Source organism: Apiospora aurea (genome assembly GCF_038362705.1).
Source record: "Apiospora aurea strain CBS 24483 chromosome Unknown utg000001l_segment0_segment0, whole genome shotgun sequence".
Classification (NCBI taxonomy): Eukaryota; Fungi; Ascomycota; class Sordariomycetes; order Amphisphaeriales; family Apiosporaceae; genus Apiospora; species Apiospora aurea.
The window spans coordinates 1,200,457-1,214,835 of record NW_027117388.1 but is presented as its reverse complement, the minus strand read 5'-3'; the positions used below and the strand labels follow the sequence as shown (position 1 = coordinate 1,214,835).

Sequence of the window (14,379 nt, the reverse complement as noted above, 5' to 3'; positions counted from 1 at the left end):
GAATACCCATAGCGCTGATAGGAATCGGACCTATCTCATCATATGCTGGCTTCCAGCGTGATGGCCATGAATACCTATATATGCAAGTCCTTTGGATACCAGTCTTTCGGATCGAGTTGACGGATCAAGCACGAGCCAAGTGGTCATGTCACTGTGTTACTCTGTTGGACAAGCACCTCGAAGAAGGTCAAGTCAGAAATGTAATGGGGTGATTGGTTTTCAATGTGTCTAAAATCTAGTAATAGGTAAATCAGGTTCTCGCTGTCTAAACCGTACCAACGGCATAATGTAGTAGTAATCTCGCTTGCTTGTACATGATTAGGGGCTGTATGTTTTCCTTTTCTCTTTCCTATTTCAATTCCCTCTCTTCTTCTTCATCTGGAGTCTAAGATAACGGAAAACCTCCGTTCGTATGCCGGTATTTCGTACATGCGAGTGCGGATGCACTCGTCGTCTATTACGGTCCTCCGCTTCCTCCGCCGAAGCATGATGAATATGAGGATGCCTATAACTGCCAGGCCCGCTGGAGGAGAGAACACCATCAGCCTGGCTGGACTCAACAGACAGTAGAAAGAATATTGTCATGCTGATGGTGCTTACCAAAGGTTCCCGTAACTCCACCAATCACAGCTGGGTTTGCCGACTGAGCCGTCGGTGGTTGCAGCGGTGCTGGGACGTCAAGATCGTCTTCTGCGGAGTCGGTGTTCCTTTCTACTCCGTTACTGGGGGTCACGGTGGCGCTAGCACTGGAAGTAGTTGCGGTGGAACACGGAGGGCGCCCGTTCGAGACTGTCTTGGTGGTGGTGATGTAGGAGGTGGCGGTATTGGTCGGGAGGTACTGGGTGGTGGTGGCAGTAGCGGTGGTGGTGACGGTCTCCTCCCCCGGTAAGTACACCGACAGCACAACGGTCGACCCGTCGGCGGAGAGTGTACTCATTGGGTCCCCAGTGGTGTAAGTCCGAAAAAGAAAATACTATTGCGGGAGTATTGTCGAACGGGGGGTGTTTTCGACAGTTGGGAGGACTTTGTGTGGTTATTGGCCAGTCATGCATTTTGGGTCCACGAGTCGTCTTAAAGAAGCGGCCTCGAGGTCTCCCTCCGCCCGCCCTTTCTCGTCCGCCCCCCTGACATGAGACAGTCGAGCTGGTTTCAATGGGCTTTTTGAGTTCTTGTCCGCTGGGTACTATCCTATTCCCAGTTGCAGATCTGAGGGGCCAAGTGTGTGTGCTTTTGAAACCCAAGAAACCGGCCAAGATATCTGATGGCCGTGGTGGGCCTGTCGGGCAACTTGTCATCGGCCACTTATCTAACTCGCTCGCGTCGGAACAACTGTGCTGGTGCTTCCCAAACTGGCAACTAACGCACGCCCAGATGGTGTGTTTGTCGCCTCTTGCGACTGTCATATAGCAATAGTCTTCCTGTCTCACCTCGTTCTGCTTCCCTCCCCCGCAAACCGACATTGTCTGGCGACGATTAGGGGGTGACGTCGAGCCTACGCCAGCTCCGCCGCAGCATGCCGTGATGGAAACAGCTCACAGACGGTTCGTATGGCGCAGCCGACGCGCGCAGGTGGGTCTTGGCCGTTTCGGCCTCCGTTCGAGCGACGGCCAGGACTCGCACAACTCGCATGTCCTCGGGCCCGAGACTGAACGGTGGTTCCACGCAGGCCAGGCCGCCTTCGGAGCAAGGGAATCTCACCAGCTTCCACTTGGCCAGTAGGTGATGTTGACCTCCACCAAGAAGTGCCCATACTCGGAAAGAGCGAGACTAACAAAAGACCGCTAGCCCGCAGCTTCAGTATCGTCGTTAGTTCTATACTAGGAGACACTTCAGCACAGGGGTTGGGCCGTACGAGGCATGGGCGGCATGGAAGACGCAAGCGTAGTCCCTTCCCGCGGCCAACTCGTTCTGTTCAGAACCAGAGCAATGGCATGGTCCCATAGGTCACTGAGACGGCTTCTCAATGTGGTCCACTGCTGCGGCTGTGACGACCATCAAAGCCGCTCAAGGTCTGATCGCGAAGGAGACCACCCATCCATTAACCTTGGAGCCTTCGGGCGGGTGACCAAAATGCGCTTACCGCAAAACGAAGCATGATTTCTAAACATGATGACGCAAAAACAACGAGGGTTTTGTATTTTAGAAGAATACAAAATCTATATATCAATATCATATTCTTCTTTTCGGAAGAAAGTTGAACCTCAAATTTCTAGAATTTTTAAAGCCGCCCATTAGTTTTATACCTGGGTAGCAACACTAGACCGTGTGAGGCGGGAGAGGCGTGTTATGATGAGGCCAGAATAATCAACAATACGATATGTCAATACGTGCAAGTCCTCAGGCAATTAATTGTCCGTGACTGTGCAGGCCAAAAAGACAAGAGACAGAAGACGGCCTGTGCCACAGACCGACCGCTTCGACGATTGAAGCTGGGTGGCTGGGCTAAGTACATAAGGTGAGTTGTGGCTCAAGCTCCATGGTTTTTAGTAGGTAGAGTGAGTGCATCGCGAGCTAGGTACTTCTGGTACTCACCTCAGCGTAGCGCAGCGCAGCGAATCCAGTTTGACGCTCCCATGCTCCCATGCTCCCACGCTACGCTCCCCCGGCTGGCGCGTTCTGTCGGTCGTGATGCGCTGAGGTTTCTGAGGTCCTGAGGTCCTGAGGTCCTGAGGTTTCTGAGGTTTCTGAGGTCCTGAGCAGCAGAGCCAGCCTGAGACTAATATTGAATACATAAGCATCAAACTTCCCACCAACGGATTGGGCGAGGGCGCAATTTTCCCACCCATCCATCTCGATCATTTTATTTCCTTGTTTCGTGTTTTTTCTTCTTCTCCCTACCTCATCGTCCTTTCTCTTCATTTCCCGCAATGTCACGTCATTAAATCAATGCATGGTCAACAACGCATCCCACGATACCTGTCGGAACTCATCGTCCCATTCCCTCGACTGAGCTTAGTTTAGCTCCATTTGCTGCCAACATTCCAGTGAATGCAAACCACCCACACCCCGTCACGCAAACAGTTCTGCCGTCAATAGGCATCCGCCCGCCATGGACGCCAGCGAGAATGGCGACCAAAGTCCCGCCTCGTCTCGGGCGAGCAGTCCTGGTCGCTACCGCTTCTCCAAACCCCGGTACGACAGCGAAGACAACAACACCACCGTAGCAGACACGAGCATCGTCGACACCATGACTCGTCCCGCCAAGACGGCCAGGCCGCGCAAGTCCCAGTCCAATGCCGCCGGCGCCGCTCGCGATGCCGGCCTACAGACCATCGGCAAGATCCGACACCTCAAGAAGGAGGATGGCGAGCCACTATGGCGCAAGGACATCCAATACGACTTCCTCCGCGCCGTCTTCGACAATGAGCGCAAGGTCTTCACCAACAGTTACGACCTTACCCAGACTGAGAAACAGACCTTTGCCGACTTGTATATTGACACAATGGCTAGGAGCAGCAAGACCAGCAAAGTTCTTCGCGACAAACTGCTTAGTGATCGGGAGGCCGCGAAAAGCATGGCTATGGTCTGTCTATTGGTCAACGTTGGTCGTATGAATACCACCTTGAACTGTACGTCGCCCTTGTCGTCTCCTTGCCCTCGACTTCCTACTTGCAATCGTATACTAACATCTGTCTACTGCCAGTCTTCCCGGAGATGCGAGCCCAGCTTCGCACCTACCATGCCATTCCCTCTCTCCAGGCCTATCAGGACGCCACTGCGTACAAACAACTGCAGGATGCTCCTCGCCTGAAGTCTATCCTCAAGGGTGCTGCCGAAGACAGACCCGAGCCTCACAATCTGAACGAGTTTAAGGACCTCGACCTCCCACGCACAAACCCGGTCAACTTGATATTTCTCATCTGCCAGCAGGCACAACACATTGCCGAGCTGCACTTCCCGAGTGGTGGCGAATTTCACGACTTGATTATGAAGACCAACTTCACTAGTTACTCTCGTGCCAACGCTTTCCTGTGGCTCATGTGGTTCTACCTAGAATCAGATTTCACGGAAGAAGGATGTGATGAGAACCCATTTGGTGCTGGCGTGGTGTACGACTCGGATCTGTCCAATCAAGGGGTGCCTAAGATGGCCCCCATGACACCCGAAGAGGAAGACCAGGAGAACATTGACCCCCAGACAGAAATCGACTTTGGCCGCGAGAAACAGGCCCATCGAGCCAAGATCATCGCTGCCGATGCTCAGTATGCCCAAGATCACCAGCCAAGCAAACGCTCTGTAGCAAGAGGCAAGCTTATCGACGATGGGACTTCTGCTGCAATACTGCCACGGATCCGACCCTCCAAGCATGAGTCCGACCTCGACAGTACGAGATCGACTCCGCCCCCAAGGGCACTCGCCCGTCATCTGACCGGCGCTGGTGCCAGCAGGCGAGGAACAGGATCTCTTAAGTACCAGATCTACGATGCTTCCTCTCCCGCCGCGCCCGGATCTGGAGCGCTCGACGGTGTAGTGCCACGCAAGCCGCGGCCGCCTACTGCTCATCAACTTGCCGTGGAGCACAACCGGAACCAGCGCGTCGAGTACATCCTGGACCGGGGAATCAGAAAGGCCCATCACAAGGCTCGCAAGGTTCGCAGGCAAGAGGGCGGTATCATTCGCGCAATACATCGCATCGAGACCATGCCGGATCCATTTATGGATAGCGACGAGGAAGAATTCAGATACGCCATGGACAAATCTGTACCGTTCCGCGGTCGGGGCTTTGGTGGTCTCATTCAACTCACATCCGAGCCGGACGATTTCGGCGAGGAGTTTGTGTCCCACGTTTCAGCTTTCCGACGCGCAGGCCGGCGCCTTTCGCGATGGGAAGCGCCCGAATACTTCAACCGTGGTGCGGTGCGCCCCCTCCGAATGCACCGCGCGGCCATTGGGGGCACGCCGGACATGAATGGGGAGTATGCCGAAGGAAGCGAAAGAGCCGAGTTTGGCGAGAAAGGGAAGTCCCGTACGAACGGCACCGCTAATGGCGACGTCACCATGGAAGACGCGGACGACCTTGACGACATGGATAAGGAGCTCCTCGGCCTTGCTAGTGGCGCCGAGGAGGGCGATGGCGGCAAGGACGATGACGATGACGAAGAGCTTGACGATGTGGACAAGACTTTGCTGGGCCTGGCAGATGACGACACGGATTCTGAAGGCTAGTGGGTAGGTCTTCCACTGCCAACATCTGCGAGGCTATTTCTCGCTCCAAATCATATTATCGCTTGATGCGACGACACATTGGTGGTATATATGATCCACAGTGTTTGTTATCTTGTGTGGTTGGCTCACTTCTGGTGAGATACGGGTCCGCAGCCAACATGATCTGGGGTTGTATGGAGGGCGAGCCGGTACGAGACTAAGACGCGGCTGTATCAGACGTGCGTCGTTTCATTGTCACTCATTGTATCAGGAGACATGCGACCTTTGCGAGAGGAAAGGGGGCTGTTCTCGCCAGGGACTAAAAGAGCCGGGGGGCGTTTGGCGTTTCGGCGGTTTTTCTTTTTTCAGCCCTTTTTTCTTCAGCTTGTTACTGTATGAATATGCTATGCCCCAAAAAGGGGAATACCGATAGACTGGATGGAGGGTGGGGTGGTGGTACACGGGTAGACGAGGCGAAAAGATAGTCGTCGCCGTCTACCTGCTGCCAGCCCGATTCAACTAATATGAGCGCCTACTTGCTACGTTACTTTGGGGCTTTCTCGCCCTTGGACCGATGTGACATGAAGAAATATACTGTGCTATCAATGTGGGATACAAAAGACGATGGTAATGATGCGTAAGAAACCTGGCCGGATGGTTGATCGATCGCCGATCTCTACCTGTATACATACACGACCCTCGACTCAACCCAGGGTGCTTCTCTTCATCTCGACTCTGTGGCGAATCTGCTGGAACCAATGTGTCTCGCGGGCAAAAACCAAAAAAGTCTTGATCCCCGAAACACACTTCCCTATCGTCTGCCTGACGAGTGTCGTTGAAGGTAATGGCACTATGCCCGCTCCCCTCCTAATGCAATATCTGCAGTACTCGCAGCCTGCCCCCCTCCCCCTTTTCACCCAGAGCTTTTACAATGAGCTCTTGATCAAACAGGACATGGGCGGCCTCGGGTCCTTTGGCCTTTGGTCCTCCCCTCCTTGAGCTTCGTCTCGGGCCTGGGTCTAGATGCCGTGGTGTAAGTTCGACGGCTTGCGACGCATATGATGCAAAGTAGATGCCTTCCCAGGTGGCGGACATCGAGGGTCTCTCTCTTTTCCTGGGAGCTGAGATCGCCGGTGTAGTGTTCTTCGCCTTCAACGAATCCAGGGTGCATCCAATGCCAACGATGGGGGAGAGACGGGCTCTCATGTTCCTACAAACCAGGGGCTGCAGATGTCTAGCGTAGGACTCTTGGGTAATAGCATCTTTATGAAGGCTGCCAGTACTGCCGCAACTAGCTGGCAGCGATTTTACTGGTTAGTAACACAGTCACAAGAGATCTGGAAACCGAGTGTGTCTGTCTGTCCATTTGATTGATTCATCGTAAAAGCGTCTTCTTTATTCAGTACAAAAGAGCAGCTCATCTCATTGCTCGTTGCCCCGTTGCTTGACCACTAAAACCCCCAATCCTCCCTAATCGTTACTAGCAATAGCTATTATACGTACAACACATGTGGGTGGTGATATAAAATGTGTGCGTGTGGTGTGTGCATGCACACGTTGCGCATGGCCCCCCTTTTCGTTTTCTTTTGATTAAAAGAAAAAAAGGCCTGCTTCTTCCCTGAACGTTAACTCGTTTCGCTTTGTGGCGGTTGCCTTCATCCGAGTGGGACCCTCCTCCTCTTCTAGGGGTATTGGAATGCATATTGGGCTTCCTCGATGACTGGCGATTCGGCTTGGTCGTATCCCTAATCGTCCATGGGCGCGTCAACCAACGTGACCCCCTGCTTCTCCTCGCCGACGGTCGGCTCCACCGGCGTTACCCTCCGGCCGCGCTCGAACCGGACGCTGTTGCGGCCCAGGCTGCTCAGACTGCTGCGCTTGGTGTCGACGGGGCTGCCCTGACTGCCCTCCTCCGACGGTGCATCTCCGAGCGGCTCAGTGGAAGGTGCCGAGCCCGCACTATCTGGGACTTCCAGACTGTCTCTCTTGAGGGTACCGTTTAGGCTGGCCATGCTGGCCATGCTTGAGCGGCCGTGTCGGTCACTGCTGGATGTCGGGCTGGTTTGAATAGGGAAGCGGGTTTCGGGGCCCCCGGTGCTGCGGTCACGTCGATGGCGCGGGCTTGGCGCAGGACTCGTGGCACGGCTGCGGCCACGGTCACCGGCAGTGCCAACCTTCTCTAGTAGGGCGCGTTGCCGTTCTTCCATGTGGGCACGACGGTTGCTCTCATCTGTGCTGATAGCACGTGGACGGTTGTTGGGGGCTGTGATCGATCCCGAGTGGGAGAGTGACGACATGCGCTTCAGTTCCGAGAAGATTGCCGTCTTGTGCGCGAACAAGTCCCGTACGAGACGATGAGAGTGCTTCTCCTCCATAGTCAGAGACGACTGTGTGCGAGGTCGAATGATGCATGTCGCGAGCGATGCGGCCAGTGCTTGGACGTATTGGTCGTCTGCCGAGGTCAGGTCAATGAGGCGGGTGAAATGGTTCATGCAAGCATCCAGGGTAGCAATGTTGGTAAGCCGAAGTTGTGAAAGAGTCTGCTGCAAAACGCCAACGCGAGCATCATCTGCGGTGTCTGCCGCGGGGGTTGTGTAAATTGTTCGTACGATCTCGTACACGTGCGACGAGATCAGCGAGTCTAGACAATAGTTAGTATGCAGTTCGAAAGTCGCAAGAGCACAATGACTTACCGGGCAGCTCAAGCAGATACAGTTTCAAGACGTTGGCAACGGTGGGAACATCAAACTCGGCAATGTCCTCGGGGGTGAAGGGCTTGCCATTGTTGATCTTGTTCCGTAGCTTGTGCGTTTGAGACAACGGCACTTCAATCAGCCATACGCCCCTTCTCGCCTCATCGCCTTCGAGATCCGGATAGTGGTGATCCAGGTAGGTCAGGAGAGTGGTGACGATGATGGGCACGCGCTTCTTATCAGCCCGTGCGCGTGCCTCGAGGTCGACACCGAAGGTTTGCTCGTCAACTCTGTTGTAGTAGTTCTCGTACGTAACAACCTTTGGAGCAAAGCTGCCCGTGCGGTAGTTCTCAAGCAGGTATCGCAGATCGCCCATCGGCTGCACTGTTTCCTGGTAAAGCACCATGCGGTCTACTGTCGACTGCAGGCTGGGGATAACGTTGCCAATCGTCCCTGAAAAGTCCAGAACGACCGTCTTGATAGCCTTGAGCCTGTCCAACTCGCATCGCTCGAGGAATTTGAGGTGCACGAAGATGGACTCTTCGAGGTCACAGCGCATCTCGTCCAGCTTCTGCACGCCAGCCTTGTACTTGTCGTCGGTTTCCCTGGCCTCGCGGCGCAACTTCTCGGCCGGGGTTTCGTTGGGGTGTGAGTTACCGAGAACGTTCCATCCCTGAAGGTACTCGCTTACGGCGCCAATAGGAGAGTCGGTACTATCCTGTGACGTGGGCAGCGAGAAGGTTCGTGACACCGGGACCTTCTTCTCCGGAACACCCGAGATCTGGAAAGACTTGGGTCGCCACTGGTAGAAGAGTCTAGAGCTGTTGGCAAATGTGCTGCCGACGTTGCCCACCAGTCGCAAGAATCCATTAGATATCAAGTCCTGGCCGATGCGCTCGGCGTAGCTGACACTTGAACAATCCATGTGGCGTTGTAGATACTCGACAATATCGGAGCCGGCGGAGGTGTTTTGGTAGGTTCCCAAGATGGGCACCTTCGTCTCACCCATTTTGATCGTGTTAAGCATATGCTCAATGATCTTCTTGACCTGCTCCTTCTGATACGTCTCGTCGCCAATCTCGAAGATCTCGTCCTCATCTTCCTTCTCTTCGTCCTTTTGGACCTTGATCTCCGGGATGTTCTGCTTAGGGCTGTTCTCGGCATCCTGGAAGGCCATCTTGTTCTCCTCCTCCAGGTCTTCCACCAGCCGGCACTTGTTGAAGTAGTTGCTGCGCAGCTTCTTCACTACTTCGACCTGGCGGTCGTGGGCCTTCAGGCGCGCCTGCAGCTCGTCCTGGGAGTCCTGAAGTCGCGACTCGTGCGCATCGCACCACCTCGAGAAAGGGTTCACGACCAGGTCCCGGATGCTCTGGGCGATCTTCTTGTGGTTCTTGGCGGCATCCTCCATCTCGGTCCGCACGCCATCGTAGGCTTTCCGCACGCTGGCGCCATCGTCTTTGGAGAAACCGCCGGCAATCTTGTCGGCGGCAGGCGCAATGTCTCCTAGTCGCTGACCGTAGGCTTCCTCGGCTTCGGCTCGCATGCGGGCAATGGTGAGGACCTGGCGATCCTCCTCCACGCCCTGCTGCAGCTTGCCGAACAAGACGCCCAGTCCTGTTGGAAGCGGTGGTCAGTAACAGGAGCCGGAAGTTTGGGTTCAGGTTATGCGGCGACTTCTTACCTGCAGCATAGTCTGGCGTCCAGAAGGAATCCGTGAAACTCGGCATGGTTGCGTTTTTGTTGTGCGCGTCGCGAAAATCGAAAGAAACAAGAGCGACGAGGTAGATCAGAGGGATATTATGTTTCGGCGGTGTCGATGCATCACCCAAAGGAAGTCGGAATGCTAACGTGCCACAACTTCGCTAGGTGGAAGTCACAAAGAATCAAGAAAGGACTTGGCTGAACTAGTTGCGCTGTGGTACAATGAATGAATGCAGCAAGGCAGGCGTCGTCAGGTTGGAGGGACTGGGTGGTGGTGGTGGTGGTGGTGGTGGTGCCCAAAGAATGAGAGGAGAGAGTGGCACGAAATTAGCCAACACAAACAACAACCGACACTTCTAGAAATGAAGCTGCACGAAGCACCGAGGGGGGAGAAAGGGCGTGACGACGTAAATAGCCACGGGGGGGTGTGATATTTTGAATATAATCAACCCAGGCGGTTTCTATGGAGAGAAGCCCGGCCAAAATTAAACCATCTTGAGAATACGAGGCTGTGTTATGCGCTGCCTCTGGCCAGGGTCTCCATTTCTGCAATCAATTTTCCCAAGGTTCCCTCTCACGATTCGGCCAACGCCCTGTCCTATGGACTCCTGCCCCTTCTGTGCTGCAGTAGCCCGGGGCTGCCGCTAAATGTTGCGCAGGGCCAACGCAGGGCCAACGCAGGCTGAGCATTCACGGGGCCTGTGCTTACAGCAGTCCCTCACCAACGGGAGGATGCGTGATTGGCCGACAGGGCTGCTTCTACTGGCGGACGGCGCAAAGACGCACCCCTGTCGGTTGTAGTTAGGCAGGTTTTTCTTCTTGATGGACATATCTTCTGAAACTACGCATGCAGGTAATTCAGATGGATGGATAGAATGATGGCGATAGACTCGATCTTTTGCGGAAGCATCCATTTCCTGTTCTCTCGATAGACCTACACACATGTCGTTGCAGCCGCAGTACGGCCACTCACGGTGAAGCTGGATAGGCCGGAACAGCTGGAAGGAAACCCTGGCGACTGTGGCACGGCACAGTCTTCTTTTCTCCTGGAGAGCCCTGGACTCCTCCTGCTCCTGACAGACCGACTGCTTGCTGGCAGGACACACCAGACTGATCGATCGTCCAAGCCTCCTAAATTTGGCACTTAGGTTTAATAGGGAAGGATGGGTGGTCCATAGGCCAGAGAGGGGGCCTTCCCAAGTTCCCATCCTCCTGCCCGATTCCTTTGGCTTGGGCGCCGAGAGCCCTGAACTCAAAAAGTTTTCCCCAGAAGGAAGAGGGCGGCGTTTCATCTTATTTACTTGGCAGATCCCTGTGTTTTACTTCCCTGTGACTCCTGCACATCAGCCATCCAACGCACTGCTTAGGCGCGTCTCGAAGCCAGAAGTTGACTCGTTGCCATTTAAACACTGATGAAACCTGTTAAATAATCTGACAGCCAGCTAAGTAACTACCAGACGACGACGAGATGCTGTGGAGATGACGTATGTACATAAGGCACTGCCGGCGGCCCGTGATCCAGTCACCTATCAATCTGGGTTGCAGTGAGTGAACGACCCGATCCAATGCTACCCCGAGTCGCTGGCACTTGCAAACGGACGGCCGTCACAAATCGGTACATAACATACCTGATAACCTAGCTTGTTTTGTCGCTCGAATCCAGATGAGGTGCATTCAGCCAGCCAAGCAAGACTTTGTCAGATGTCATTGAAATTCCAGGCTGTCCATGCAGTTTGGCATTGGGAAAAAGCAAGTCGTAGCGCAGCACTGAGTGGAAAGCCGGCAGGGTTTGGGGTCGTTGGAGTGTTCGGTAGGTAGGTAGGGAAATAGGCGGCCCCCGGTATTCTTTGTCGGGTGCCGACTCAGGGGCTTGGCAGGTACGCTGCCACAAGCACGAACCTGGTACTCTCCCCTTTCTGGAGTTAGTAAATGGAGCAGACGGTACTTGCAGCCTGGTTTATTCCAACGGGATTTTGGAAGAGCTGGCACCTATGCATATAGATAGGAGTGTGGTTCGTTGCCAGTCAGATTATGGAGATGCAGTGCAGTGCAGTGAGATAGATAGCTAGGTATAGCTGCTCACTCTCAAGTGTGCCTGACATGATGGCTTGAGACTTGGCTGAGGTGCATAATGCATGGCATGCTTCGAGGTTATCCTGGCATATTATGAAAGATCTCCCAGATCTGAAGTACCAATTGGTACCAAAAATAGCCCACGCTTAGGTACATAGTCGGAAATGAACGGTTTTGTTAGCAAAGGGATAACGGGCGACCGACGGAGTAGCGAACAGCTGAGCTGGGTAACCGGCAGCGGATCAAATGGCGGAAATTGGCGGTCCTGCGGTGCCTCCACGGGGCAGTCCAGCTGCGGAGCAGTGCTCCTAGATCATGACAATCTCACGTCGCGGCTTTCCCTATTTGATTCAGCCGCCAAACTGCAAAGGCTGTTTAAGGATTCTGAGGGTAGGGAACCGTCGAGCGCGCGACCCAGAATTCTCCAGGTTTGTTTGTTCCGCGTTCCGGGAGATGGTAGCCGTAACCAAGCAGCTGGTTTGGTTAGAGTCGAGCCAAGCTGCCGTAATCCAAGCTTACCACTGTCCTGGCAAACTCCAACTCCAGCACTGAGCGCCTGCTCGTTCGGGGGTTGGGGGGCCAGGTGGGGGCCAGGCGGACCCTGCTCGTCGCAAGCTGCCTGATAAGCAGCCTCCCGCGACTTGGTAGCCTCGGAGCTTGGCTTACAAACGGATGAAACATCTATCCTTCAACAACAGAACAATTGACTTACATCACTACCAAACTACCCAAATCATAAGGGTCTCCTGACAGAGCTAGTGCAGTGCCCATGTATGAGAAAGTCCCAGACAAGGATGCCGAGTCGGAGGCTCCGCAGCCCACCCGGCCGCGTCCTCACTCCCGGGCCCTGGCAGCTTTCTTCATAGCTCTGATATGCTTCGGCACTCTGCTCCATCCCGTATCGCGCGCCTACCATCCGGCATGCAAGGCCTACGGGCACATGCGGCCCAAGTCCGTCGAGGAACGCGTCCGCAAGATCCTGACCTCGACGCCATTGATAGGTGCTGCTACCTCTCTTCCTTCCCCTCCTTCGACCCGATGATCGGTGATATATGAACCATAGACAGCCACGGTGCCATCGTAACAGAATCCGAGACTTCTTGACTAACACAGACCCGCAGATGGCCATGATGACTTCCCTCTGCTCGTCCGCTACATGTATGACAACCACATCTACAGCCCCAACTTCACCAAGCCCTTCAGCACCACGGGCCTGCCCATGCACGTGGACCTGCCGCGCCTGCGCGCCGGCCTGAACGGCGGCGCCTTCTGGTCCGTCTATGCGCCGTGCCCGGCCAACGGCACCGACTTCTCCGAGGCCAACTACCTGCCCATCGTGCAGTTCACGCTGCAGCAGATCGACATGATGACGCGGCTCACGGCGGCCTACCCGCGCGACTTCTCGGGCCTGCCGGCCATCTCGTCGCGCTCGGCGCTCGAGGCCTTCAAGCAGGGCAAGCTCATCAGCCCCCTCGGCATCGAGGGCCTGCACCAGATCGGCAACAGCGTCGCGACCCTGCGCCGGTTCCACGCCCTGGGCGTTCGCTACGCCACGCTGACGCACAACTGCGGCAACATCTTTGCCGACGCCGCGATCCGGGAGTACCCCGAGTTCGGCAAGGCGCCTCCCTTCCACGGCGGCGTGTCGGCCCTTGGCCGCGACCTGGTCAAGGAGATGAACCGCATCGGCATGCTGGTGGACCTGAGCCACGTCAGCGAGGATACCATGCTCGACGTCCTTGGCGGACGACCCGAGAAGTGGGAGGGCAGCGCCGCGCCTATCATGTTCAGCCACTCGTCCGCGTATGCACTATGCCCTCACCCGCGTAATGTGCCCGATGACGTGCTCAAGCTCGTGAAGAAGACCAACTCGATTGTAATGGGTAAGTTATATATTGCCGCAGCCCCCAACGTGCCTTGTAGGATAAGAAAAATAACCACCAATGCTGACATCCCTTCCTAAGTCAACTTCTCCCCCGACTTCATCTCCTGCATCGACGAGAACAACTCCAACGGCATCCCCACGCACTACCCGCCCAACTCCACCCTGGCCCAGGTCGCCAACCACATCACCTACATCGGGGAGCTGATCGGCTACGACCACGTCGGCCTCGGCAGCGACTTCGACGGCATCATGTCCACGCCCGAGGGCCTGCCCGACGTCGCGGCCTACCCGGACCTCGTCGCCGAGCTGCTGCGCCGCGGCGTCTCCGACGACGACGTCGCCGAGATCGCCGGCGGCAACATCCTGCGTGTCTGGGCCGACGCCGAGGCCGTCGCGGCGCGCATGCAGAGCGAGGGCGTGCAGCCCATGGAGGACGACCTGCCGAATCTGAAGTTTGCTTCGCAGGGGTGGATCAATGGGTTTGACGCATGAGGCACCCAGGATCGATTTGGCACCTGGAATCTGAACGCAGAGGTGTATTGGTAGATAGTGGTTAGGATGTTCGGAGTTGCTAGAACCGATATGTATGCAGTACTTCCAAATGATGTTCTAGATTGTCAAGAGAGACATTTAGCTATCCGGCTACTCATAGGAGCATACTACCTCAGTCCTCATGTCTTTATAAGGCGCCTTTTGGAATATCCCTATTCCTGCATCTAGTATCATTCAATCAAGATGCATGGCGACGTGCCTGTCTGACTTATACTGCGCGTTAGCGCGTCAGACACAGCCTCTCCCATACCGAATAGGAACTCGCTAGATGATGTGGAATCGAGAATCCAATTAGGACCTACCTAACAATACACATGCTACTTTCCCAAA

At 55.1% G+C, this 14,379-nt stretch overlaps 4 protein-coding genes across 4 annotated transcripts; 3 read left to right on the top strand and 1 right to left on the bottom strand.

The window, feature by feature from the left end:
* Positions 1-583: 583 nt before the first annotated feature.
* Positions 584-1,719, top strand: PG986_000387 (uncharacterized protein; the record flags this gene model as incomplete). Its single annotated transcript, XM_066836609.1, has 2 exons — positions 584-885; positions 1,539-1,719. 2 exons carry the CDS (start codon positions 584-586, stop codon positions 1,717-1,719), a joined length of 483 nt encoding a protein of 160 aa, XP_066705502.1.
* Positions 1,720-3,049: 1,330 nt separating this feature from the next.
* PG986_000386 (INO80 chromatin remodeling complex Ies1) lies at positions 3,050-5,166 on the top strand (the record flags this gene model as incomplete). Its single annotated transcript, XM_066836608.1, has 2 exons — positions 3,050-3,569; positions 3,644-5,166. 2 exons carry the CDS (start codon positions 3,050-3,052, stop codon positions 5,164-5,166), a joined length of 2,043 nt encoding a protein of 680 aa, XP_066705501.1.
* A 1,724-nt stretch (positions 5,167-6,890) lies between these two features.
* Positions 6,891-9,565, bottom strand: PG986_000385 (uncharacterized protein; the record flags this gene model as incomplete). The annotated part of the gene is made up of 3 exons (XM_066836607.1): positions 6,891-7,786; positions 7,839-9,452; positions 9,520-9,565. 3 exons carry the CDS (start codon positions 9,563-9,565, stop codon positions 6,891-6,893), a joined length of 2,556 nt encoding a protein of 851 aa, XP_066705500.1.
* Positions 9,566-12,381: 2,816 nt separating this feature from the next.
* Positions 12,382-13,989, top strand: PG986_000384 (membrane dipeptidase; the record flags this gene model as incomplete). The annotated part of the gene is made up of 3 exons (XM_066836606.1): positions 12,382-12,613; positions 12,734-13,495; positions 13,577-13,989. The coding sequence occupies 3 exons, from the start codon at positions 12,382-12,384 to the stop codon at positions 13,987-13,989; spliced, it is 1,407 nt and encodes a 468-aa protein (XP_066705499.1).
* Between the last annotated feature and the right edge of the window lie 390 nt (positions 13,990-14,379).